The sequence below is a fragment of the Monomorium pharaonis genome, chromosome 11 (genome assembly GCF_013373865.1).
Source record: "Monomorium pharaonis isolate MP-MQ-018 chromosome 11, ASM1337386v2, whole genome shotgun sequence".
Taxonomy (NCBI): Eukaryota; Metazoa; Arthropoda; class Insecta; order Hymenoptera; family Formicidae; genus Monomorium; species Monomorium pharaonis.
In genome coordinates, this window is record NC_050477.1 from 368,249 (window position 1) to 394,031 (window position 25,783).

Below are 25,783 nucleotides of genomic sequence, written 5' to 3' on the forward strand. Positions count from 1 at the left end.
TCGTCGTTTCCGATTCCGAGTGTGCGAAGCGCCTAACATTCGCTCGCTGACGACGGACGACGATATTGTTACAACTCACGGATACAAAAGAAGCGCAGCGAACCGACGGTTAATAATAAGTTTAAATACTGTGATATTTTTCGAAACTGCTGAACACATTTTCGTACATCGATTCACCGATGTAGCTTTATTAATCCTTTTATTTTGGCCCTTCTCTCTCTTTTTGTTTAACTCCGAAGCGGTGACCATTTCATCTTTTCAGATTTTATATTTATCTATGAAGTCAAGCGATCTTTAATAATTTCACGCCGTATGCAGAGATAGACATGAGATATAAGAAATTTATTTAAAAAAATTTTATTAATACAAAATGTACTTTATAATATATACATATATATACATAAATTTGATTATAAAAGATACTTTTATATTTTATAACTTCATTTTTATTAAATTGCTTGATTTGTGCCAAAATTTTTTACCATTTTTAGACATTTTTCGAACATTTTTCAAAATATTTTGATATTTTCCCAATAGAGACGAATATAACAGCACCGAAATGATTGACATATAGGAATTAATAACGAAAGGATCGTTTTAATTACTGTATCAGATTCATCGGATTATTGAGAAAAACAGTGGGAGTTAAAACGGCTGTCAGTCTTGAAGCAACACCCGTTTTGCGGATACACCGGAGTCGATATCTCCCGAACGATCTCGTGATCGATGCAAGATGCATATTCTTCAAGGCCGTGGAGTTTCGCCTTTTTTCCTTTCCCCTCTCTCTTCCCCCCACCCTTCTCTCCTCGACTCTTGTTTGCCGATTCTACGTGCCGCCGCGGTGTTTCACAATGCGAATCGTCGTCGTGACCGCTCGTCGAAGGAAAACGACAGTGGTCCGAAGCCTAGAGAAGTCTCCCAACGTGGTCGGGCGCGCGTTGCTCAAGTGCAACCGAGGGTGGGCAGAGCGGAAGGGAAAGGGGGAGAGGGAGAGGAGGGGGCGTTACCCCCGTGCAGCGTAAAATCCTCTCCCGGTGTCGATTGCACGGAACGCAGAAGCGTAACGAGAACGTTTAATCGTTCGTCGTCGAACGGTTCGTTAACGACTACCTACTTTCTTTAACGACATATACGGACTGCTGGTGTTCATTTAGCGCTAAATCTTATTTAAAAGATCTCGGGGAGTAATATCATCTTAAGGAGGTCATCCGGAGAAGAGCAGGAGAGGTACAGCGTCATTCTTTTTTTTTTTTTGTATTTTTTTAACACGGGAGATATCGACCATTACTGCCGTCCGCTAAGTAAATAGCGAACAATTTGAATTACACGTGCTTGTACTAATAAACGATATTGTCGTGTTTTCACTAGTGTGACGCCATATTTAAAGAGAATTGTGTAATCTGTGGACATTTCATATTTTTACACGAAAGTGATGCGGTAAAATTTCTTCATTTCTTTCATTCTAAAGTGTTCTTTAAATTCATATTTCGTTTCTGATTAAATTATTAAAAACTCCCCCCCTCCAATACTATTTTATAGAAAACGTTATTGGAAGAGACTACGGTTAAAAAATTTGAAAATCTTTACAAACACTTGCATATTAATTAAAAGCTTGCTCTCAAAATTTAACCAAGTTCCCTGTATAACAAAGGAACTGGAGAATTTTACGAGAAGATGCGACGATTTTGGAAAATGATACGCGAGATTTGGCGTTGAATACGCGACCGGAGGTGTTTCGCCACGGGCCTATAGATACAGGCAGATGATATTTCGACGATCGGAATAAGACTTGACCTCGCGTTTAATCAACCTGGCATTTATCGGCCAGCCTCGTTGGCTTCCCGTCGGCTCGCCTCCACTCGCGCCTCGTCATTCGAGTCCCACCGTCTCGTAATAATACACGTCGCCGGTAAATAAACGCCGGTATGAATAAACGAGCGAGAAACCGCTTCGGACTCCGCGCGATAAGGAAGGGGGAGGGCGGGGGGGGGGAGGAGGAGAGAAACGAAACGCGCGGCCGTGGGGCGCTCGAGAACTTTTTTCCGGCGATCGGCGCGCGCGATCGAGGACTCTTGGAGATTCGGCCATTCATCAAGGCCCCCGAGATAACGGCGGGGCTTTTGGCACTGTCGAGGAACGGCCTGGGCGAGGGTGCAATAACCCGTGGGTGCGCGACGCACGCACGCACGTAACATTCCCTGGCACGGGCATCCGTCGTCCCGGTCCTCTCGTCTCGTCTCGTCTCGTCCCGTCTCGCTCGTCCCCCCGCGCTTCGATTTATATTTCTGAACGGTGCCGAAGGTGCGCGTTCTGCAACGCCTTTGTCGATGACGTTAGAGAGATACAGTCGCGTGGTTGCAGTCTTCTCTTTCGCTCCTTTCGTTTCTGAGAACCCGGCGAAAAATGGAACGATGATTTTCTTTTCTTCCGATGCGACAAAAATCGCGCGCCGATCTACGGAGATCGCGAAGGCGGATAGAGATATGCGATCTACATGATTGCATCTCTCTGTTCTCGAAATTAATTAATAAGATTCTTTAAATTAAGGGAATTTTTATTTGAAATTTATACTATTTTAAAATTAATAATTTTTTTTTTAATTTATGCAACAGATATGTGAAGAGATATAAACGAGACATTGTATTTCGCGCCTCTTCCTCAAGATATAACACGTAGTACTCTCCGCTCTATGCCGAGGTCGCCACAATTTTTATAGTTAGAAACCAAAAATTCTCCCCTCCTCCTAGGGGATTCCCGCCAGCGCTCGTGTCATTCTTTATCTTTGTGCCGAGATAGTCATATCGCCAGTGCATTTTCAAGGAAAAAATAAGGAAAAAATGGGAAAAAGGAAGCACAAGAGCTCACGTTCAGACGATGAATCCAAGGAAAATAAAGTAAACAAAAAAATGAGGCGTTTATCGAAGGAATTAAGGAAATTAAAAAACATAATACAGAAAGGTACAAGTAAGTATCACATCAAGAGGATCTTTTCCTCTTTCTCATCAACACATATCGCTTGATACACCTCTGTAGCGTCATAGGCTCTAACCTACGACGAACCACAGGCTCTAACCTGGTGGTGAGCTTGAGCTCAAGATGAGAGGTACAACATAACCTAACTTGTTGGCGTAAATAGCCCATCAGACAAGCGAACTATCGCTTATGAAATGACATCCTTGAGACACATTTTACGCGTATATATATATATATATATATACATAGGGTACACGGTCGTCACGTCATAGGCTCTAACCTATTGACGAGCCACAGGCTCTAACCTGTTGGCGAGCTTGAGCTCAAAGACGAAAAGGCAAAACGAGGCCTTCAGTGTATACCGCAAAACCAGTCAGTTTTACTGATTCCGGCGTGAATGTGATTTCCTGTCCTTAATCGTAGATTAAGAAATAAAGTTTTTTCAGGAAACAATGAGTCAAAGGCAGAGAACCGGGGTCAACAAGAATCAACTAAAAAAGCAGACTTGAGGAGTTTATCGAGAAGCCCCTCATGTACTCCTCCAAATTCTCTGTTAGAATTTTCGGAGGATTATCAACACTCGCCTTTGACAAATGACGAGATCATGGTTAACCCAACGAAAGTTAATTCAGCGGTTGTAATGCAAAACCATGATCCCAACGGTGTTGCTACAACGCAATCAAACATCTCTAATGAAGGTCAACTGACACCTAAGGCCGGAGAAAATTCAGCTCCTCCAAATAACCAGGAAGCTGACGTTTCCACACAGGGAAACGAGGTCGTCATCGAAGACCTGGACATAGAAATTCTAGAAGCTATCGGCAAACGAGTAGCGGAAGATAGAGTGCTAGCTCCTTCAATTCCAAAAAGCATCGCCGTTCGATTGGAGGACATTTTAAAAAAAGGTCTTCCAAAAGAAGAAAAGGAAAAATTAATAAAGGAACACGCACCACCAAAAAATTGCACATTGATAGATCCTCCCAAATTAAATGACGAAATTAAAGTTTCTGTAATGGAAACAACCACGAAAAGGGATGATCGCATAATAGAAAAGCAAAAAAAATTACAGCTTGTCTTGCCCTAATGGGAAGTGCCATAGTGGATATCATTAACAGTAATAAAACAGAGAGAGAAAATCCAAAATTACCCCCCACTCAAATTGAATTAATTAAGAAGATCAGCGAGGCTACTCGATTATTAGCAGATCTGCAGAGAGATGAGACCCTGACTCGCAGGAGCCTAATCCTTGCTGTCATTAATAGCTCTCAGAAGGAAGTCTTACAATCATCAACGGCGGATGAATGGCTCTTTGGCCAGAAGTTGGGCGATCGTTTAAAGGCGGCAAAATCAATTGAACGATCGAGTAAGGATCTGAAGGCGAACCCTAAAAACACTAAGAAAACAAAAAACTTCAAGGCCCCGCCTCGACGTCAACCCTTCAAACCCAAGACGTCAGGCGGGTATCGAAACAAAAGTTACAATCGAAACCATCCCAACAAGAAAAATTGGGGAGGTCAGAACGAGGAAAATCGCAGCAGTCCCAAATCACAAACTCCAGCACAACAGAAGAAATCACAAAATTAAGTGACGTAAGTAGACCGGCGGGTAGATTAAAATTTTACCTAGAAGAATGGAAAGCTTTAACTACCGATTCCAGAATTCTGGAGTGGATAGAGGGATATAAAATTCCTTTTGCTCGTTCAGTATTTCAAAATACAAATCCAAAAGAGCCCATGTGGTCCTTAACAGAGAAAAACACAATTAGAGAACACATTGAGCAATTAATTTCAAAAGAAGTAGTAAGTAAAAGCCATTCACAAAAAAATCAATTCCTATCTAATATTTTTTTGATTCCAAAACCGGATGGCTCAAGTAGATTAATTCTTAACTTGAAAAAATTAAATAAATTTATTGACACGGATCACTTTAAAATGGAGGGTTATAAGATAGCGAGTAAATTAGTAAGTCACAACTGTTATATGTGTAGATTAGATCTCAAAGAGGCTTATTACACGATCCCCATTGACAAAGGTTATAGAAAATACTTGAGTTTTTTATTTGAAGACAAACTTTATGAATTTAATTGCTTACCGTTTGGCCTTAATACGGCTCCATATGTGTTCACAAAATCATGAAACCGGTAATAAGCTATCTAAGAAGTTTGGGAATTTTATCGGTAATTTATCTTGATGATTTACTTCTATTAGGAAACACATACGCAGAATGCTTAAAGAACGTAAACACATCTGTGGAACTGTTAGAAAGGTTAGGTTTTATCATTAATGAGGAAAAAAGCTGTAAGATTCCCTCTCAGAGCTGTAAATTTCTTGGCTTTGTATTAAATTCACAAAAAATGACATTAGAATTGCCACCAGAAAAAAGATATAAGATTCGAGATCGAATTAGAGAATTCAAAATAATGAAAAAATGTAAAATTAGAGATTTAGCACAGTTAATAGGGTTATTAGTATCAGCTTGTCCAGCCATTAAATATAGTTGGACACATATCAAAAACTTTGAAAGGGAAGAATATTTAGCCCTGCTAAAGACCGATGGCAATTATGATACAGTTATACAATTAAATCAGGAATTACAAGAAGATTTTTCGTGGTGGGAATCAAATGTCTTACATAGAGTTTCAAATATTGCTACTCAAAAATTTAATCTAGTCATTTTTTCAGATGCTTCCCTGACAGGTTGGGGAATTTCATGTGAAAATATTAAAACACATGGACATTGGAATGAAGCCGAAAAGCTGCATCATATAAACTATTTAGAACTTTTATCAGCTTTCTTCGGACTTAAATGTTTTGCCAAAGAACTTAAAAATTGCAGTATCTTATTAAGAATTGATAACACCACTGCGATTTCATATATAAATCGAATGGGCGGTATTAGATTCAAAAAACTTAGTGATCTCGCAAAAGCTATATGGAAGTGGTGTGAAGAACGCGAAATATTTGTCTTCGCATCCTACATTTCTTCGAAAGAAAATGTGGAAGCTGATTTAGAATCTAGAAGATTGAATAACGAAACGGAGTTTGAGTTATCAAATGCAGCTTTTCGGAAAATTACTAATACATTTGGTTATCCCGATATAGACTTGTTTGCAACAAGAATTAACGCGAAATGCAAAAATTATGTCTCATGGACAAGAGATCCGGATGCTATGGCAGTCGACGCTTTTACTATAAGCTGGAACAAATTTTTTTTTTACGCATTTCCACCATTTGTGTTAATTATTAAAGTTTTACAAAAGATAAAATCTGAAAGAGCAAGAGGGATAATTGTAGTGCCAGATTGGCCAACACAACCATGGTACCCCTTGTTCGCCTCAATGCTAAAAACGGAACCGTTAATAATTAAACTCAATAATAAAACTTTACTTTCACCTGACAGGAAGCCACATCCTCTGTGGAAATCTCTTACCCTGGTGGCCGGGAAATTATCAGGAGAGCTTTCATGGCAAAGGGCATTCCGGAGAAATCCATAACGATTTCTATAGCTTCCTTAAGCGACTCTTCCTTAAAACAGTATGATTACGCATTAAAAAAATGGTGGTTATATTGTAAGGAAAAAAATTTGCCCATTTATGACGCAAAAATAGTAGATGTAGTAAAATACTTAACCGAAGAATATGATAAGGGAGCGTCTTACGGTTCTCTAAATAGCATGCGATCGGCCATTTCACTGATTATAGACCCGGAGGTAGGACAGAATGAAATTATTAAAAGATTCTTTAAAGGAATATCAAAGTTAAGACCCCCGGAACCAAAATATGAATCCACATGGGATCCAGGAATAGTCCTTGATTATTTTGGAGACTTACGAAATGAGGACTTAACCCTAGATTTGTTAAGTAAAAAATTAATAACATTGCTAGCACTAGTAACAGGTCATAGAATCCAGACCTTATCTTTAATAGATATAAGAAACATAATTGTTAAAGTTAGCTTAATAGAAATTAAAATTCCGGAGAGAATTAAAACTTCTAAACCCGGGAGAAGTCAGCCTGTACTAATTTTACCGTTTTTTAAGAAAAATCCGAACATTTGTCCAGCAAAAACTCTTCAATGTTATCTCAAAAGGACCGAAAATCTTAGAAAAAACATAACAGTCCTATTATTTCGTTCAAAAAGCCTTTCAAAAAAGCATCGACGCAAACACTTAGTAGATGGGTAAAAGATGTTTTACGTGAAAGCGGTATAGATACAGATATTTTTTCAGCGCATAGTACAAGACACGCTTCTACCTCTGCCGCGAAGCGCAAAGGTATTAATATCGATGTAATAAGGAAATCAGCAGGTTGGACCGAAAACTCATCTACGTTACTAAATTTTACGATAGACCCTTAGTTCAAGACGTAAGAATGTTTGGTCGTGCGATATTAGACAGATAAAGGAAAACGGAGTCATTACTTTATACTGTCAACATTTGAGTTACAAAAACGATTAGAGTAATTAGATCGTTAAAGCGTTGTTTTTTCCTTTATATTCATTCAAAGAAAAATAAAAATTATAGTATTATAGCCGTAGTCACACCTTTAAACATCTACGTGTTATATCTTGAGGAAGAGGCGCGAAATACAATTAAGTGATTAAACGAACTTACCTGTAAGTGAAGTTCTATCATAATTGTATGTAGCGCCTCTTCCGAAAGATAAGTCCCACCCTGTACCCACATCCGATAGCATCTCGGATTCCACATATCATACTAGACTACGGCGGAACTTTCAAAGAATGACACGAGCGCTGGCGGGAATCCCCTAGGAGGAGGGGAGAATTTTTGGTTTCTAACTATAAAAATTGTGGCGACCTCGGCATAGAGCGGAGAGTACTACGTGTTATATCTTTCGGAAGAGGCGCTACATACAATTATGATAGAACTTCACTTACAGGTAAGTTCGTTTAATCACTTAATTTTGCGCGTTTCTGACGTCTTAATTGTAAAGTTTTTTAATCTAATCTTAAAAATGTTTTTTTTTTTAATTGATAATTTTATATAAATTTAATAAATTTAAAAATTAATGCAAATGTGAGAGCTAATAAGTCGCTCTAGGTTGCTGTTACAAAATAAATAATTAATTAATTTGTAAAGGTGCATGATACGTGCATTTGTATAAATTTCTTTTAATTTCAATTCCTTTGGTTAGAGTCTAATCGTTAGACCTTGCAGCGACGTGTAACTTTGCGACATCTGCCCTTATGGTAAAGTTATTAATTAAGCGAGGGCCCACGAGGATCGATCCTAATAACGCTCCGATTAGGATCGAGTGTCGTAAATCGCCGTGTAATTTACACGCGGCAAGGTCTCGTTCCTTCGGTCGAGGTCCAACGGGCGCCAATAGAAACGGCCGGTGATATCCGGCGACGTTACACCGTTCTTATCCTGGCTCTTTTCTCTTCCCTTTTTCTCTCTTTTTTTTTTTTCGTGCTTACGTGCTGCGCAAGTCCGCCGCAAGAACCACCGCGTTATCGCGGCGCACCGTCAATGCCACAGCCGAAAGAGAGAGAGAGAGAGAGACTGTGGCCATGGATTTGTATCGCGTTTATTGTCTTGTTGCGTGCGCTTGTAATCGTGCCCGCGATATCGGCCGATACCGGAAACTATCGCGCGCGCGTTATCACCGTTAATCCCGCGCTCGGTGGAATTCCCCGATGTATCGGGGACGACAAATCGAGGCGAATTGGGGGAGCTGGTCGAATCGCTTCAACGAATCGATAATGTGATATTTTTAGTCGCGTATATACACGTATACAGTCCTCTTTTTCTTTCCATCGAGATAAAAAAACCGCAGCGTGAAAGAAAAAAAGAGCGATGCGGTGTCTGAAGTGGATCGAAAAAATCAAGAAGGATTATTTACGGCGTTGGCCTTTATTTACGTTAAATTAGACGTGATATGTGCAACAGACGATTACTCTTGCCTTAATTATATCCCGCGGCGTTAAAATTAAATAATTATATAATAATGTCGGATGTGCGCTCTAAAATGAGACTGGGGAGGGGGAAATTTCCGTTTCTGTTGTCTGTGACGGCGCAGAGGAGGATAATGTCGGAGATAAGAATCGTGAACTCTGATTTGATGACATTGCCCCATTTTCCGCGTATACAATAAAGTCGGTTGATTTTATTACCCTGCCTCTCCTCTCCTTAGGAAGAAGAAAAAATGATAGTGCTCCGTGTCCTCCCGCTCGTTCCTTCTCTAGCGCGGCTTTTTATCGCGCGCGCGCGTGTTTATTTCGGTCGATTTCCGCTCCGCGGTAGCGGTTGCATCAGCAGGCCTTCGCGATAGCGCTTGCTTGCGTGCGTGCGTGCGTGCGTACGTGCGAACCGGGTCGCGCGGCGGACTTTGATTGTCAGAAATATACGTCGCGAAGTTCGAAGAAGCCGCTCTTCTTTTTTTTTTCTTTTTTGAGCGTTGGCGCGCGCGGAGAGCGGGCAAAATCACTTTAAGCCCGTTTTACATTCATCGCAAGCAGCCAGTTGCGATTTGCGGCACCCAATAAGCGCCTAGTTTCTAGTTGAAGCTCGACAGTCATTGGGTATCGCATTAAGTTGCAACCGGCGGCTTGCGATTAACGTAGAACAGGCTTCAAGGCATCTCGCGAACTCTTGACAAATCGGGCGTTTTATTTATTTATTTTTTTTTTATTTCACGGTTGTGCTCCGTGAAGCTTCAAAACGTCGCGATTTATTTAGAAAGCCAAGAGAAAGAGAGAGGGAAGTCGACATATAGACCGGGATGTGTTTATGCCGAGGCAAGGCAAGGCGATCGCGACCCAATTCTGTCGACTATTACATATAAGTATTTTTCATCGACCGTGCGCGATTCCCTTCTCTCTCTCTCTCTCTCTCTCTCGTTCTCCCGTCATATCGCTTTCTTTCGTCACGCCTCTTTTCGAAGTGCCAAACTGCGACAGCTCTCGCTTAACACCCGTTCGAACGAGGACATTTCCGAGCTTTCCAACGGTACGACCGTACCGCGCAGTTTCTTTTAAAAAACATGGTTTACAGAGACGCGACGAGGAAACCTTTCGCGCTCGTGCGCGCGAGGGAGAGAGAGAGAGAGAGAGAGAGAGAGAGATAGAGAGAGCCGCGATGCTTTTGCGATTTGCGCGAGGTTTCGTTATATCGCGGCTAATATAATGAAACCAGTTTCTCAGATCGCCAACGATCAATTTCTTAGAAGAATTCCACAAAGCCTTTTCATACGGACTTTGAGCGAGACAAACTTGCGTAAAGGCGAGGCATTTACTCGATCACTGGCGATCGAGCATGAGTAATGTTACTATAGTAAATGTAGCACTTTTATAAATAGACGGCTCTATATTTTGCATATGTTAATATTTTTGTTTTCTCCTAAAGGGGAAACAATAATCTTCATTAAAAGAAGTATCTTCTTTCTCACTAATGGATTGTTAATTCAGCCGTAATGAAATGTTAAATATTTCATTACGTTTAAAGATCCAATCTCTCTCTTGGTAATGGAAATATAATGTGTCATTCTTAGAGAGAAGTGTGTTGTTTTTTTTTTTAAGTTTCATTCTCCACGATAAACTCCACGATAAGTATCAGTGCGTGCGCTTTAAACGACCAGGGTGTGTGCGGTGGTACGTCCGATAGCTTTTATACCTCGATATCGGACGGCGACGGAGATGCCTAACCATCCACCTCGATATTCTTGTTCCAGGCAGCTGCGCGAGGGCACGCTCGCGGAAAACGGCCTACAGAACGACAGTCGGCTAACGCTGCTGCCGAGCGTGGAAACCGGATTGCTGGTGAGTTGAACTCTCTTGTCCTACACCTCGCACGTGGGTATTAAACGAGTCGACCCAGCGGCTCTTGCGCTCCGGTAATGAATAATTATCGGCGCGCACGATTTTTAACGTCGTCTCCCCGAAGACCCGCTAAATTCGCCTTTTCCTCTTCGTATTAAGAAACATTTACATGTAAGAATTAGAATTCTATTTTATAGAAATATAATATGTATTCGTATGCCGGAAAATAGAGATACAATAGGTCCTTTTTGTCTCGAGTTCTGCAGCGAATTGGATTTATCCTGCGGATCGGGCTGGAACTTTTATCTGTCGCGATTGGCTCCGACAAGCGGAATTGCCAGCTGGTGTTCGCGACCGACGGAATACACTTGCGCCGTCTGGTTTTTCCGTCGCGTCCGCGCGCAACCCGGATTCTCGCGCACCGGGTTCCCCGTCCTGGAACGGTTCCTCGGCGCGGAGAACGCCGGTGACTCGGGCAACTGCAATGCGAGGAGGCGCGGATAAACGCCGTTAACTCTCCGGCGCTCGCGTGTGGTGCATCGCCGGGTCACTTGGTTTCTCGGTCATATCGTCCCCGACACCTTTTTATCCCTCGATAGCAGGCGGATCTGGCCCGCTATCGCGACCGACGTGCACCTTGTGCACGTCCCTTAGTCCTTCCTTCGCGTGCCAGGACGCGGATGAATATCTCGTTTTTCGTTTCGATGCTGCTCGGCGGAAATTTAACGCTACACAGTTAAACAGTTATAGGCGAGTCGCGATCGTCACGTTAATAGAAGAGTTTTGCTAGAGCGTCTAATTTAGCTAGATATACAGATCTGAAAAGAATTTCGTCGGATTATCAAAGTAATTGTGAAGGATTGAAGTGACGAGCAAGGCAGCGAGAAGCTTCGACATTCCAGCAACCAATTTGAGTGTCCTACATAATTATTAGACGTAGATACTTCAACACAATCGTTCTTTCCGTGTAGGCTTACATCAATTTTACGTGCCATATGCTTATAAAATTATTTGGAGCTTGCGCGCGTAACTGTACGTCGATTTACCTACGGTGACGTAATTATGGTTCGCATTAATTAATGCAATTAATCTAAATTAATGTCGTACAGTTACCGTACGTAATTGGGCGAACTTCCGTACGACACTGAATTTCGATCTTTAGAATTCCGCTGGTCGGTCGCGCACATCTGGCCGCGGAACGATCTGTTATAGAAATCGGAGGCGCGTAAACATATGACGGCCAGGCCACATGACTTCGGGCGATGTAACGTTAAGGTTTGACCGAGGTAACGTAACGCGGCTCTGAACTCCCGCGACCCCAGCCGGCCGCAACGCGACGTACACAGGTGTTGTTCCGCGCGCGGAACACCACCAGCCTTTGGGAAACAAGGTGTAACACAACGTCACGGAAACGATTCTTTTTCTTCCCCCCCCCCCCTCTTCTCGTTCTTGCGCGTTTCCGCTTAAGAACCGCGTGGAGGATGTTGTAGATCCGAAACAAAACGAGGCTCGAAACTTCTTCAAGGAGGAGATGCGTGTAACACACTTTTTATTGGGCAACGCTGCTGATTCGACTGTCGATTATTTGGATTTTGATTATTCGCCTCTGATATAACAACAACAACAACATTATTGCGTGCAATAAGATTGGTTTACGACAAGCCGGATAATGACAAGGAGCACGAATGGCAAAGATGTACACGCGAAAGTGTCCAAAGCGTCAGCAAAGCTCCTGTTGCTGCGATGTAACAAAAACCAAAGGTGATCAGAGCGTAAGGGTAGGCGGAACCAAATAACATAGACATCGTAAAACAGAGAACGTAGAACGTATAGTAATGCCAGAAAGGTAATTTAGAATAATTTGCGGCGGCTTGTCCGTGTCGTTTCCGAGATGTTGAATTTCCCATGAGAGAGTGAAACAAAGAGAGAGAGAGAGGAGAGAGCAAGTTGAGATTCTCGAGCCTCGAGTCTGCGAGCGGCGGACTCTCGGTTTTACGGGTGTCTCTAAGCCTTTCCGGGGGAGAGGAGGGGGGGGAGGTTAAAGGGTTGAAGGCATTAGGGGAAGGGAACCCCCGAGAACGGCGGCTTTCTCTCTTTCCTCCCGAGTCTGAAATTGACGCCGACCCGGGCTAGCAACAGCGCGCGCGCACACACGTTCCCCAGGTCCTTATCGCGAGACTCGCTCGCATGGCTGTCAAGGGGTCCGGCCTGCTCGGCTCGGCTCGGCTCGGCACGGCACGGCACAACTCTCTCGGTCACCCGCAGTCAATTTTAAAGTCGGCCTCCGCGCTGCTGGCTCTCGGGGTCCCTACGTACGCACGTACATACAACGAGCCGCCTGTGTGCGCGTGTGTCTGCGTTGCTGCGTGCGCGTCGTCTCCCTTTCTCTCTCTCTCTCTCTCTCTCTTTCTCTCTCTCTCTCTCTCTCTCTCTCTCTCTCTCTCTCTCTCTCTCTCTTCTGCGCGCCCTCGCCCTCAGCTCCCCCCCCTCCTCTCTCTAGTAGCCGCGATCAGGCCTACACAGGGCGTCGCGGAAAAAAAGACACGTCTCGGTGCGTACCGTAATTATTTCCTGTACGGCTTGCGCGCGACGGTTGTACTCGTGAATATTCGCCGGGGAATTAGATTCCCCGCTCGATACTCGCGCACGCCGAACGCTCTTGACAGATGGAATTGTTAGTTTCCCCCAGCTGGCGTGTGCACACGTTTTGTTAGAAATACCGTTCACCTGATTTAGTATTTTTTTTTTCCAGAAACAATATTTGTAATACTTTTGTATTATAAATATGTTTGTGAAAACGATATATTTTATGCGATACATGGCCTTTCAATCGTCGGGAAATGAATCTCTTAAAAAATCACGCCAGCTCCTCGACCCCTCGACGCTTTTTGTGTCGACGGCAGGTTCGACGATCTTCCGTAGCCGCTACTCCGGCACACCCTGTAGATATCACCCGTGGATGGTTTTACGGGGCGGGGGAGGGAGGTGGCGGGGGGACGAGGCGAGACCTACGGGCCGGGTTCACACAGAGCTCTCGAGAGCTGCGAGAGCGAGCGCCTCTCGTCGCGATCGAAGAGCAACGTTTCGTAGCGCGATTTATCTCTGCGCCTTCCTTTTTTCCTCGTTGCTCGCCCGACGATCCGCCGCGAGAAGAAGAAAGAAAGAGGAAAGGGAGAAAGAGAAGGAGAGAGAGAGAGAGAGAGCCCGGTCGGCTTTTCGGACTTCGTCCGGCGACCGGCTCTCTCGCCTCGGCTCGCGAAATCACCGTTAGATGTTGGCAAAATGGCAGAATCCATCTTCGCGCGCCGAGAGTTTTCGATTAATTTCGGCGGCCCCCGCCGGATCAGACTCGCGACTCGAGTCTTTTTTTTTTCCCTTTCGGTACGGCGCACTCGCGTGGTATTTCCCAGCCGCTCGTCGAGGTTTCAGGCCTCTCGACCCTCTGAATCGCGTTCGAATCGCCCATCGATATTCCGGTGAAAGTTCTCACGGCGGACCCGCGATTAGAAATGTAATCTTTCTTGTTCTCCGCCGGGTGTGCGCGATATTGCATATCGATAGTTTAATCTCGTTAATTCACGCGTTATCACTTTTCGTTTTACATAATACTCCTGACATTTTAAGACGCTTTTCTGTACGGAGAAAAAAAGTTTTCAACGGCGATCGCCGAAGAGAAAAACCGGGTGGAAATTAAGTCGCATGTACCTTTAATGTCTGTATTTTATTTTAGGAGGTACTTGGGGCGTTACACGCCAATCCATTAATCGTCAGTGGAAGTCGTGGTTCGTTGCCGTTAATTATTTCCCGAGATAAGACAGAGAGCTCACCTAATTTGTAAATTAAATATTGTAAAGTAAACTTCCTTTTAAGGCGCATTATCTGCCGTGAGTCACTTTTAAATATATCGCCACGAATCATCATTTGATATCTCAGCAGTCGAAATGATTTTTTTTTAATTTCTCAAATATGTAGCATTTATAGAGATTTTTCGTGACTTCGTTGCAATATATAAATGATTAAATTGATTGATTTACACTCTTTCCTTCTTCGGTCCTTTTTCAAGAGTATACATATTCAAGATCAGAACGCGCTTATTAAAATGTTGGCGTGCCTCTTCATCGTTCTATTCTTATTTTACGCTTGATGGGAGATAAAGATGGAATGACGAAAAAGCGCGTCCTAAATACACGAGTCATAGTATATTTAAAATAATAGTAAAATTTGGTAGTTCTAATAATAAAGACGATAATCTCGCTATCTATTTCAAAACCACGTCTTATTTCACGAGCAACGAAATCAGGACTCGTATATTTTGTGAGCAACAAATTCTGACATTATTATCGTATATAATTTCATACCTACCCAGGGTTGCCATGGGAAAGTTGAGAGAACCAAGAAAGTTCATGGAAATTTAAGTCGGTCAGGGAATACGTAGAAAAATCAAGGAAAGATAAAAAAAAGGTCTAGAACTTGAACCTTGCTCACATTTTCCTTAATGGTTTATTCTTTATTCTAAATAGCAAACTACATAATCCTTTTTAAATTCATAGAATACATTTTTTCCTTGGCAACTTTTTAGCGACAATGTGCAACAAATAAAAAATATTAATCAAGAGAATTGGTCCCGCTCACTTTGTTCCGCTGACTCGTGAGACGTTCTAAAACTTTTTAGCTGTCTTCGTACGTGTCGTTCATCTAATTACTTCATCCAGCCTTTGGGTTTCCGGCGTTTTGGCTTAAACGGCAAACGAGATTACCGCATTAAGGCGTATACGATACACACCCACTTTACGGTAAATTGATTTCGCGGCCGAAGATGACGGCAAACCAATCGGTGCGTCGGCTATTTCCGTCGGAAACACAGCGGCCAACGGCCGCTATTAACCAGTCGGGATAATTGGAGTTATAGACGGATTATCGCATTTTTGCGCCGAGACCTGAGTTTTCCTTTCATTTCTGGAATTTAAAGCGAAATAAATTAGGGGACGGATGGATTGGATCGAGCGAATCATTTTTTTTCTTTCATTCGCGAATGGAAAGGGAAAGAGTGTTATATCCGCGAAAATATTCGATAAAATATTCAATTATTGCGTAAGTACGTTTTTTTTATGCAACGCAGACTGAAAATTCGGTAAAGTGATATCCGAGCGAGAGTCGGGTTGCATCGAGATTTCATTTTTTTTTTTTTAATGGATTTTTATTTCTCTATATTTCTCCTTGCTTTTTAAATCTAATTCCGTTTAATTCAGGTAGCGGAAAGCGAACAAGTTCATCTCGCCAGTTACGCGAGCGACCACGTCAGCGTTCAATCTACTCTTGACCCGCTATCGCTTTTATTATCGCTTTCACTCGTTTAGTTTAGTTGGTATCAGCTTTCGAGAAGTTACGAACGGCGGAACACGTTGTAGGGATCTCACCGTACGAAAATCCTCGTGTAAATCGACCGGGGGAATCGAATGCAACGGGTTTCAACTGGATTCTGACACTTTTCTGAAAGCTCAGGAAAAGTTGATTTTACCATCGAGGAACTCAAGTTCGTTCGTATCCCTTTTTTTTTCTCTTTGTCGTGAAGTTTTAAAGAGTGAGTCGCAGCAGCCGCTCCGCAATCCTTAAACGGTCCATCGCGGATTCACGAGTCCCATCCGATCGATCGTTTGCCGCACAGCGAGGAAGTTCGCTGTGGGAGACTCGGGCGAGATTGGGTGCCGGGAGTGGGCCCGATTGGTTAATCGTTTTGCAAGAGCGTTTCACCGAGCGACGAGATATCGCGCGGGCTTGGGACACGGCTCCGTGTTCACAAACGAGCGAAAGAGTGCCCGATTTCGCGCAGGCGAAGGCGAAGAGCGACTTGCGCAGCCTAATTTGTAAGAACGTGCGAATATGCACTTTATTTTTTTTTCATTTTTTTTTTTTTTTTAAGATTTTACATCTACACAAGGGGAATCAGAGTTCGTCAACTTCAGCGAAAACGTTTGTGTAAGACTCATTGAAACCCGTTATTTATTCAATTAAGACACTCACCGAGAAAGTTTGTGATGTAAAATTATATTTATTTATGTGTCTCCTTTGTACTTGATATTCATTAATTTATGTGCAAATGAAAATTTCAATTGAATATAAATTATTAATTAATATACATTTAATTAAAAATTTATTCCATAAAATTTATTCTATAAATTTATTAAAGATTTATTATAATATTATACAGATTAAAGTATCATGATATCGAGATTTATTAATATAGTATTATACAATATCCAGGAAGTTTCAATTTCCAGTAGAAAATACAATTTTTTAATGCAAAAGAGATTTACTACTTATAAATACGTTTAAATACTGAAAAAAGAGTTTGAACTAGAGAATTTAATAATAATAATTTTAGTTAAATGCTTAGTTAATATGAATATTTAGTAATTAATAGTTAACATAATAATAGTAACCAAACGAAATTACAAAATTATTGCTATACATGATTATACTAATCAAGCATTTAATTGAAATATATGATTTTACCAAAGCATAACTATCATTTATGCTTCACTGTTACTACCAAGCTCTTTTCGCCGAAGGCGTGGATTTGGAACATGACGCATAACGCTTATATTTCCTTGTTTTGCTTTGGCACCGCTTCGGAACGACCTGATATCTCGTCCTTTAGCCGCGAATAGAGTTTAATGCGACACGTGGAGCGAGCGCATCGGCTCGTGCAGCAGCGCGCTGTTTTCGTTTGCGACACATCGAGTGCGACGATCGCGCGTGCAGAGCGCAGCGCGGCGATGACGGGGTCGATTTCTTATATTTAGCGTCGGCTAGATTAATAATTTACAGCGTCGCGTACGACGGCACACGACAGCGAGTCAATTTAATTTTATCCGCGACTCTTCCGCGCCGCTGACCACCGATTGTGCGACCTACGGATATCGACGCGGAGGGGCAAATTTCCCGATAATCTAGGTATCCCGAGATAGCTCCGTCGGGCTCGCTTGTGGAAGCAACAGCACGTATTCCGTTGTAACACGCACCGGATGGTCGAACGGATACACGATCGCATTTATAGACTGCACACGGAGAGATGAGATCTGTTAAAACAATTAAGAACTTCACTGATGCAGCAGATCTATAGCCATTTTACGGACAGCAATTTTCTATGAAATAAAATAGTTAAAATATTAGTACGTGAAATTTTACACGTGAATAAAGTTAGCAATTATGATTAATATATTTTATATTTATCACGACAGATTTGTCAATACGGCAAGACAATTTTCTGCGAAAATTAGTCGGATATATGGTTTAAAATTTTTAACATGATACACCTGTTAAGATGGCGCGTATATTTTTGCTGTTGTAATGAAGAAAATCTGTTAGGTTGGCAATTTTCTGTTAATGTAACTAGGTTTTCTTGCTCATTTATTGGTTTTAGATATAATTTCTTTCTCAAATTATTAAATCTCCTTAGTTATAGATGTTGAATTTGCGCAGTAAGCAGCAACAGCTTTGCTGAATCATCTAAAAAAAATACTTTTTTTTTCTGTATGGGTTACCGAGAATGCGATACGCAGGCACGCGTGAAGGTCGCATTCTTGCATGTGGCACTTTTACGTTTGCATTTTTGCCTGATCGAGCCTGATCGATTGCGAAAGAGGGCTTCGCTCTACCGAAACTCTTGAATCCTTGCTGCGTCGAACATAATAAAAAACTTGCGGAAAAGGCTTTTCTGTTAATACCATATGCCTTTCAATCTCTTTTTGAAGCATTCTAAGATTCAAAATTCTCTTGGAGAGAGATTGATTTTGATATCGAGCTAACAATTCAGAAACGATCAGAATTTATCAAAAAATAAATAACAGAACATCAAAAATGTATACAGCTTTTTGACAAATTTATTTTAATAAAGTAAATGTTTCAATGGTTTGACATGCAGTTATATATTTATATTTATACGCAGTGATATATGCGTACACTAGGATGTTTACCTTAATAGATAAATCCACGCAAACAGATAAATTCTTTATTTAACTCTTCACGCGGATTTCATTAAACAAAACTCTAGTGTAATATTTAATTATACAAAGATTTGATTAAAAATAAAAAATATATAGAGATAGTCTTCGATCAAATGTGCACTAATAAAGAATTGACGTTAAAATGGGTGCTTTCGATATTTATATGTACAAGCTTCATTTTATATGTTTTGCACTTCTTTATTGATTGGTCCTCCCGCTGAAGCTGCGGAGAGAAAGGTCCCTCTTAAGAGAAACGACAGACTCTTCGCGACGTGATTGGACGCGATTCCCGTGAAGTCGCGACTTTCCTTAGGAACGAATCCGCGAATCAAATTACCGAATCCGACGATGACCGCGTCCGGCGAAAGGAAGTCCGTTAGGTGTGCGTGAGGGATGCCTAACTGTGCTCGTCGAGGGTCTGAGCCTCGGTTCCGCGAGGTTTCCTCTCTTCTGCAGGTCTTCTCTCGCGCCTTCCATCTTGCATCGTGGCGCATTGAATCGCGCGCGATCTCATCTTGCACTGACAGCACTAGAAGGAAAAAAAAAGAAAAAAAAACACGGTGATTGATATTGCGTCATAAAAAAGGTCTAAAGCTAGAATCACACGACGCACGATTTCCCTGAATGATTAGTTTCACTTGCATGTTGCAGTGTCAAAGGCCATTCTAAATTAGTCGCAAATCGATCGCAATAATATCATTGACGCTTTTGATTGGCTGTTGCAACCAATATAGAACGACGTTACACAAGCACAGTAGCATGCAAGATAATCATTCAAGATATTATGCATCGTGTGATCCAGCTTAAGACATCATATTCTCACGGAAATCACGTCCGGATCAATCGTTTTGCGAACATATTTGAAGTACTGAGAATAGAAATAAGTTGATTACGAGTGGATAAGGCAATTAGAAAAATATTGTAAACCCTATCGTAAGTTAAAGGAACTCATTAAGTGAAGATTAAGCTTATCTTATTATAGTATAAAGCTTATCTCTATAACATAATTTTATATTATAATTTTTGCTTAATTAATTCTTTTTATCGATAAGCAACAACGCAAAATGAGAAATTGTGTCAATATTGGAAAGTTCAATATTCAAAGTTAACGTTACGAATACTAGATAGTGTAATTATCTTTGTTATTATTACGAGTTGGTAAAGATCAAAATCCAAATCTACGTAATAAATAATAAACGCTATTCTTTGGTAAATCTCTTGAAATTATACTTTGTGTTCCTTTTTTTTATCTTACAATACTGTAATAATTTTTACAATACATATACTTTAAATTTAGATAATATCTTTCTCTTTATATATAAATAAAATTGTGTGAAAGATTAATGTTAGCACAATATTATTGTTATAATTTATTAATAATATATATAATTATTTTTGTAATATACAGCTATTTTATAATACCCTTGTCCATATTAATAAATAGGTTAATAAAAATGCGTTATGATAACTAGTACGTTACTGTTGTTGCTCGTATCGTATTGCGTCGTATTTATCTCTAAGAAACGAGCAAGCGGTTCTCTCGATTAATCATACGTCTCTCGATAGCGACGTCAAATACGTATTCGAACCGTTATCATTTCTGAAATAACGATCCTGTTCCATTGTTTCAGGCGCAACGACCGGAGCAGAGCGTAATGCAGGCCTTGGAGAGTCTCAATGATTCACAGGTGAATGACTTCTTGTCCGGCAAGGCGCCGCTTAATCTGACGATGCGACTGGGTGACCACATGATGTTGATCCAACTGCAGCTGTCTACTGTAACCCCAGCATCGCCAACCGCCAGTCAAGCGAGCTCTGCCAGCAGTAGCAGCCATAGTCATCACAGTAGCAATAGCAGCAGCAGCAGCAACAACGTTGTGGGCTTGCCCAATGGTGGCAATACCACGAGCATGTCCAATTTATCTGGTGGTCATTCGTCGTTGCAGGCCAGAAGGTGCCTCACGGCCAGATCACCAGGAAATATCGTCAACAAACCGCAGAATGTCAGCGGGGCACCGGCTAGCAGAACGTCGCATCTAATTAGCAGCCTCGCTAGTGCCCTGCACGCAGCCGCCAGCTACAGTAGCAGCGGCAGTCTACCCACCGCCAATATTACTACCACGAGCAACAGCCCGGTATGCTCCAGCCGAGTCACAACACCCTCCTCTTCGTCTGTCTCGGCGGCGCCAATTAGCCCGGCGCACTCATCGTCGTCGTTCAGCAGTAACTCGGGCCAGTCGCAATCTACGCGTGGCAATTCGCACGGCGTCCCATCTACAAACGGCAGTTCTTCCAGCGCGTGCCAGCCCTGTCCGCTTTATCACCACCATCATCATCACGGCCACCATCACGGCCATCACCACAGCCACCATCATCACCATCATCATCACCATCATCATCACCATTCGAGGAACAAACCCAGTTTGCCCAATCTTTCCACTTCTTCCTCTTCCTCTTCCTTCAGTTCGGGTTCGTCCCCGATTCAGGAGCAATCCACCTTGGATCCGACGTCTTACGATACGACGCTGCCTAGGAAGAAGCTTTGCAGCGGCCATCATCATCACGGCCAGCCGTCATCATCCGTTATCACTGGTGACATGGACGCCACGAGGAGTCAACACGAGGAGTCAAATCCGCAAAGCCCGACATGCACCTCGTCGCTGATGCTGGAGCAGTCGCCGCCCAAGCCCGCTACTCTCGACACCCGGGCGCTCGCCGAAGCGTCTCGGAACCTCACTCAGAAACTAAAGCAGCTCTCCTCTGAGGTACTCACCTCGCGGGTCGACCTCGCAGAGGTATACATTGTTACCGAAGCCAGTTCCCCCTGTGTATCATTATTCGTGATTCATATTCGTGATTAAGGTCCTAAGAGGTGTGCCGTGATCGTATCCGGTCGTAGACGCGAATTGAACTGTTGTCTCTCACAATCTGGTCTTTTTACAAATTGGACTGTCTCAGTGCGACGAAATTCTCTCCTGATATATTTATTCTTTGTGAATAAGAATTCAAAAAGACGAATGGTTCTGCTCATATACTCTCAGGTCCTTAAAATTATCATATTTATGTATTGTGTACTTTGCGTCATTTAAATTATTAATGTTAATGGTTTTCAAATTTTATTGTTTCAAAAAGTAGAGTATATATACATATATAAGAGAAAAATATATAACACTAAAGGAGTTGAAAATGGAAAGATATGGAAACTAATTTTACACTTTGTTTGCTATTAAAAAATAAACAAAAATATATTTTAAAAATAATATCTAAAGTTTTTTTAAACGCTTTATTAGGAAACTGTTTTATAAGTCATTGTACATACATAAGTACAAAGGTAACTATATAAGGATATAGCATAAATACAACACAGAATCTTACGGATGTTTTTAAATTTAGGAGAACGCGAGACGCAGGCAGGGCGCGATAATAGAGAGTATGCATCATCATGGCAAGGGCGTATATTCCGGTACGTTCAGCGGCACTCTGAACCCAGCCCTCCAGGACAGACACGGACGACCGAAGCGAGATATTAGCACCATCATTCACATCCTGAATGACTTGCTTTGCGCGACACCGGCTGCATCCGCAGGTCACTACAGGCATCATCATCACAGGCATTCGCATACTCGCCAGCAATCCTCAATGTCCACATCTTCCGCAGGCACCACAGCGGCTGCGACGTCTACAACGTCGGTCGGCTGCCATGATTCCACACCAGGCTATTCCAGCGGTGTGCATTTATAATTTTATATCGAATAATTTTTAAAAATAATAAGATCAAGAAAAAATTTCATAACACAACACATAAATAATGCAAGCTACTAAATACACAATATAATTTAATTATGTATTTAATATCTTGTATTTATAACATAAAGCATTATTATTTTTATAAAGTTTATAACTTTATAAGACCTTAAATTTATTAATCTCTATTAATATTAATGCGTCATGTATTTGGAATGCAGAGGAATTGTCAAAGGAGAACGAGGCAACGAAGGGCAAGATGCGTCGGCTGCGCTTAGTCATGGAGCAACGTCGTGCTAAGAGAAAAGCCAGGCGACAAGCGCGAGCGGCGCCATACACCACGCAGTGGGCCGCAATGACTCCCGCCGATCCGAACCACGAGCCGAACACGTCGACTGCGACCTCGAGCACCACCACCACCACTAACAGCGCGGAGCCGCAGAATGAGCCGGAGCTTCAGCCGTGCAGCCCCGAACCGGTCGTAGCTTAAATACCACATCACTAACAGTCAATTCACGGCACAGTAGTATCCTCTATATTCGTATACATAGGGTATGATTGTCGTTTTCGTTTTTACCTATCGCACTGATTTATTCCGAAGGAAGAGAGTATATACAGGGTCGAACGTGTCCTATCACGCAATTACATTCGCTCCGTACAACTCTCCGCGCAACCAAACGCTGCAAAACGTTTTAAACGTTTGATTTGACACCTATTTTTTGTTGATACCCTAGTATTCAGTCTCAATCATTACCGCGGATCCGCCGAGTTTCTCTCCGTATTATGCAAGTGTCTCGCTTTCTCCAATTTGCGTTACCTTATGCAAATAGACGTAATTCGCGAGGATTCGCTGGCTGATGGATCAGAAGATGAACTCCAATTGATTATCCTTTTCTTTGCAAACGAAATCATTAATTACTATAACATTTTTTTATATCTTCTGTTTTTATTTTTCTCTTTGGCTGTTTCGATCTTTAATCTTAGAAGATTAAAGATTTTTTTCTTTCTATTAAAAAAAAATTGTTTTAGATTAAAATGCTTTTTGCAATATAACATGCATTGCGTAGCGTCGCGCATTAATATTTGTCGTCCTATAAAAGAAAAAAATCACTTGCAATTCACCTTCAGCCACGAACGCATCATTTCAACTCAATCGCGCGTTTGCTTATTACTATCATCAATGTACAATGTGACAACGTATCGTGATTATCACATGATCACGTTTCCCGTGACGCAAACGACATATAAAGCCGTAGGTATCGGGGCATTTGGGCGTCTATTAAAAAAAAAAATAATTGTGCGTGGCGTTACGGCTATATATTAGGCAATATATAGTGTTACCGCTATAATAAAAATGTATATTACACATATATTATATATACATATACGTCATTATGTGTATTTAGTATAATGAAGTATTGGGTATCTTAGTTATAGTTTCCGAACGTTAATAAAATGGTGATCTCGCAGTGTTTGGCCGGACTCAGGACTTGATCGTAGTTGACAATAATTACGCTCTGCGAATGAATCAGTGTGACGGTTTTACGTATCTATACATCGACATCGCGCGGGAAGTCGATGAATTGTTTTGAAAGAGATAGATTGAGAATGAATGAAAGAATAGAGAGAGAGAGAGAGAGAGAGAGAGAGAGAGAGAGAGAGAGAGAGAGAGAGAGAGAGTAAAAGAAATAGGTAGAGAGTAAAAGCTCTTATTAAGGCTCCTATTAAGGAATCCTATTAAGGAACTTCCTGCTAGAAGTAAAACTCGCCGATAAACACGCCACACGCGTTCAGAAAATGGGAGAAAGAGAGGCGGAAAACTGCTATAGTTTCGTCTATGTGCATTTACTGCACTCTCTTGACTATTCTCTTGCTATCGGGCACTCGAAGTCTTATACGTAGATGCAAATAGAAATCACGTGCGTTTGTATGGATTGCCAGTGCAAGGAAAATGCGATAGGAGCAAAATATCGCTGCGTTCAGTTGTGCACTCGATGGCGGGACTTTTTGTCGTTTTTGAAGTAAGAAGAAAGAAGAAATGTGCCCACGGTAACATGACGCGCGTGACGAAATCTGCAAATTTTTTCTTCGCGTCCCTCATAGACCGATTAATCTAAAAATTGCAATTTTTTTTGTAAGTAGCAAGTGCACTTTCCAACGTCTTCTTCTTTGAATTAAAATTGCACTGACGCGAATGATGTACGTTGGAGTATTTTCTATTTTTTAGTGATATCATCGATTGCTGGCAATACTTATGTATCGATCCGCGTATTATACACTCGTGTACGATCGTGCGTAGAAAATGTAAAGTAACAATACAAGAATAAGATCTAAACGAGAGTAAAGTGAACAACACAAAGGTGTTGACTATGTTTTTAATGTTACTGTCTGGCTTGGTAGACTGGAAATTGGATGATATTCAAAAACATTGTTTTATTCAATATCTTCCCAGCACTTGTGTTCGTTTTTGGATATATTTGATATTCGATTAATATTTATCGAGTCAATATTCCAAATTCGTTCAGTCTACCTTCAGTTCATTAACTTAATCGCGTTTAACTTTACCAAAAGAAAATATAGCAAAAGAAAATTGAAAAGGACACATGGAGAATGAAAGATTATTTTTTACGTATGTAGTTTATAGAGCGATCTAAGAATAGAAGAAACCATGTGTCCAAGTGAGGCGTAAAGTGGTTCAAGTTGAAAATAGTTGAGTTGGAAATAGCGTGTTTATATCAGTTCTTGTAGGGCATATGACACATTATGAAATATGCTTTCTTAATCTGATAAATCATATCTCAACACTTGGTTACCCTTCGCCTCACAGGATCATATTACACATTAAAAAGAATTCAGATCCATACGTACGAGGAAGGCGTATAAGACGGTTCTTGTAGGATGAAAAATTGCGTGATCGTATTGCATGGCGTGCTACGGCCCTACGATTTAAGTTTAAGTTAATTAGGTACTACCAGATAATACAGTGTCACATATTACTAATAGAATACATTGCGTTTAGGTTTACTTTAGGAAGAAGAAAATATTATTACCATTATTACATTATTATATATCATTAGTATACCGCTATTACAATTTTTGCAAAACTGGCTCAATATTGTAATATACGACTATCGGAACCTTTATCGAGTACCAAAATAAATAAGATTGCTTGCTAAACTAAGGACAAATTTATTTTACGATTCTCTTTTGTGTGCATGAGGTATCTAGTGTTTTATATGCGTTTGTTGATTTGTTATTATACATTTATTGTACACACTCCTT

General features: G+C 41.4%; 2 protein-coding genes across 4 annotated transcripts in view; both read left to right on the forward strand.

Moving 5' to 3' along the window:
- Positions 1 to 25,678, forward strand: part of LOC105832390 (midnolin-A) — a 42,749-nt gene extending 17,071 nt beyond the window's left edge. The window contains exons 2-5 of one of the 2 annotated variants that reach the window (XM_012673279.3): positions 10,664 to 10,751; positions 20,389 to 21,552; positions 22,151 to 22,484; positions 22,723 to 25,678. In XM_012673279.3, coding sequence (XP_012528733.3) covers positions 10,664 to 10,751; positions 20,389 to 21,552; positions 22,151 to 22,484; positions 22,723 to 22,991 — 1,855 coding nt within the window. In that variant the 3' untranslated portion in view covers positions 22,992 to 25,678. The remainder of the gene's footprint in view (positions 1 to 10,663; positions 10,752 to 20,388; positions 21,553 to 22,150; positions 22,485 to 22,722) is intronic. The other variant, XM_028193642.2, reaches the window with a different exon arrangement.
- LOC118647976 lies at positions 2,012 to 7,039 on the forward strand. 2 transcript variants are annotated; one of them, XM_036294171.1, is made up of 3 exons: positions 2,012 to 2,964; positions 3,420 to 4,562; positions 5,655 to 7,039. In XM_036294171.1, exons 1-2 carry the CDS (start codon positions 2,838 to 2,840, stop codon positions 4,055 to 4,057), a joined length of 765 nt encoding a protein of 254 aa, XP_036150064.1. In that variant the 5' UTR covers positions 2,012 to 2,837; the 3' UTR covers positions 4,058 to 4,562; positions 5,655 to 7,039. The 2 variants fall into 2 exon arrangements, with proteins under 2 accessions (XP_036150064.1, XP_036150065.1); XM_036294172.1 differs by having other exon boundaries at positions 6,373 to 7,039.
- Positions 25,679 to 25,783: the final 105 nt, after the last annotated feature.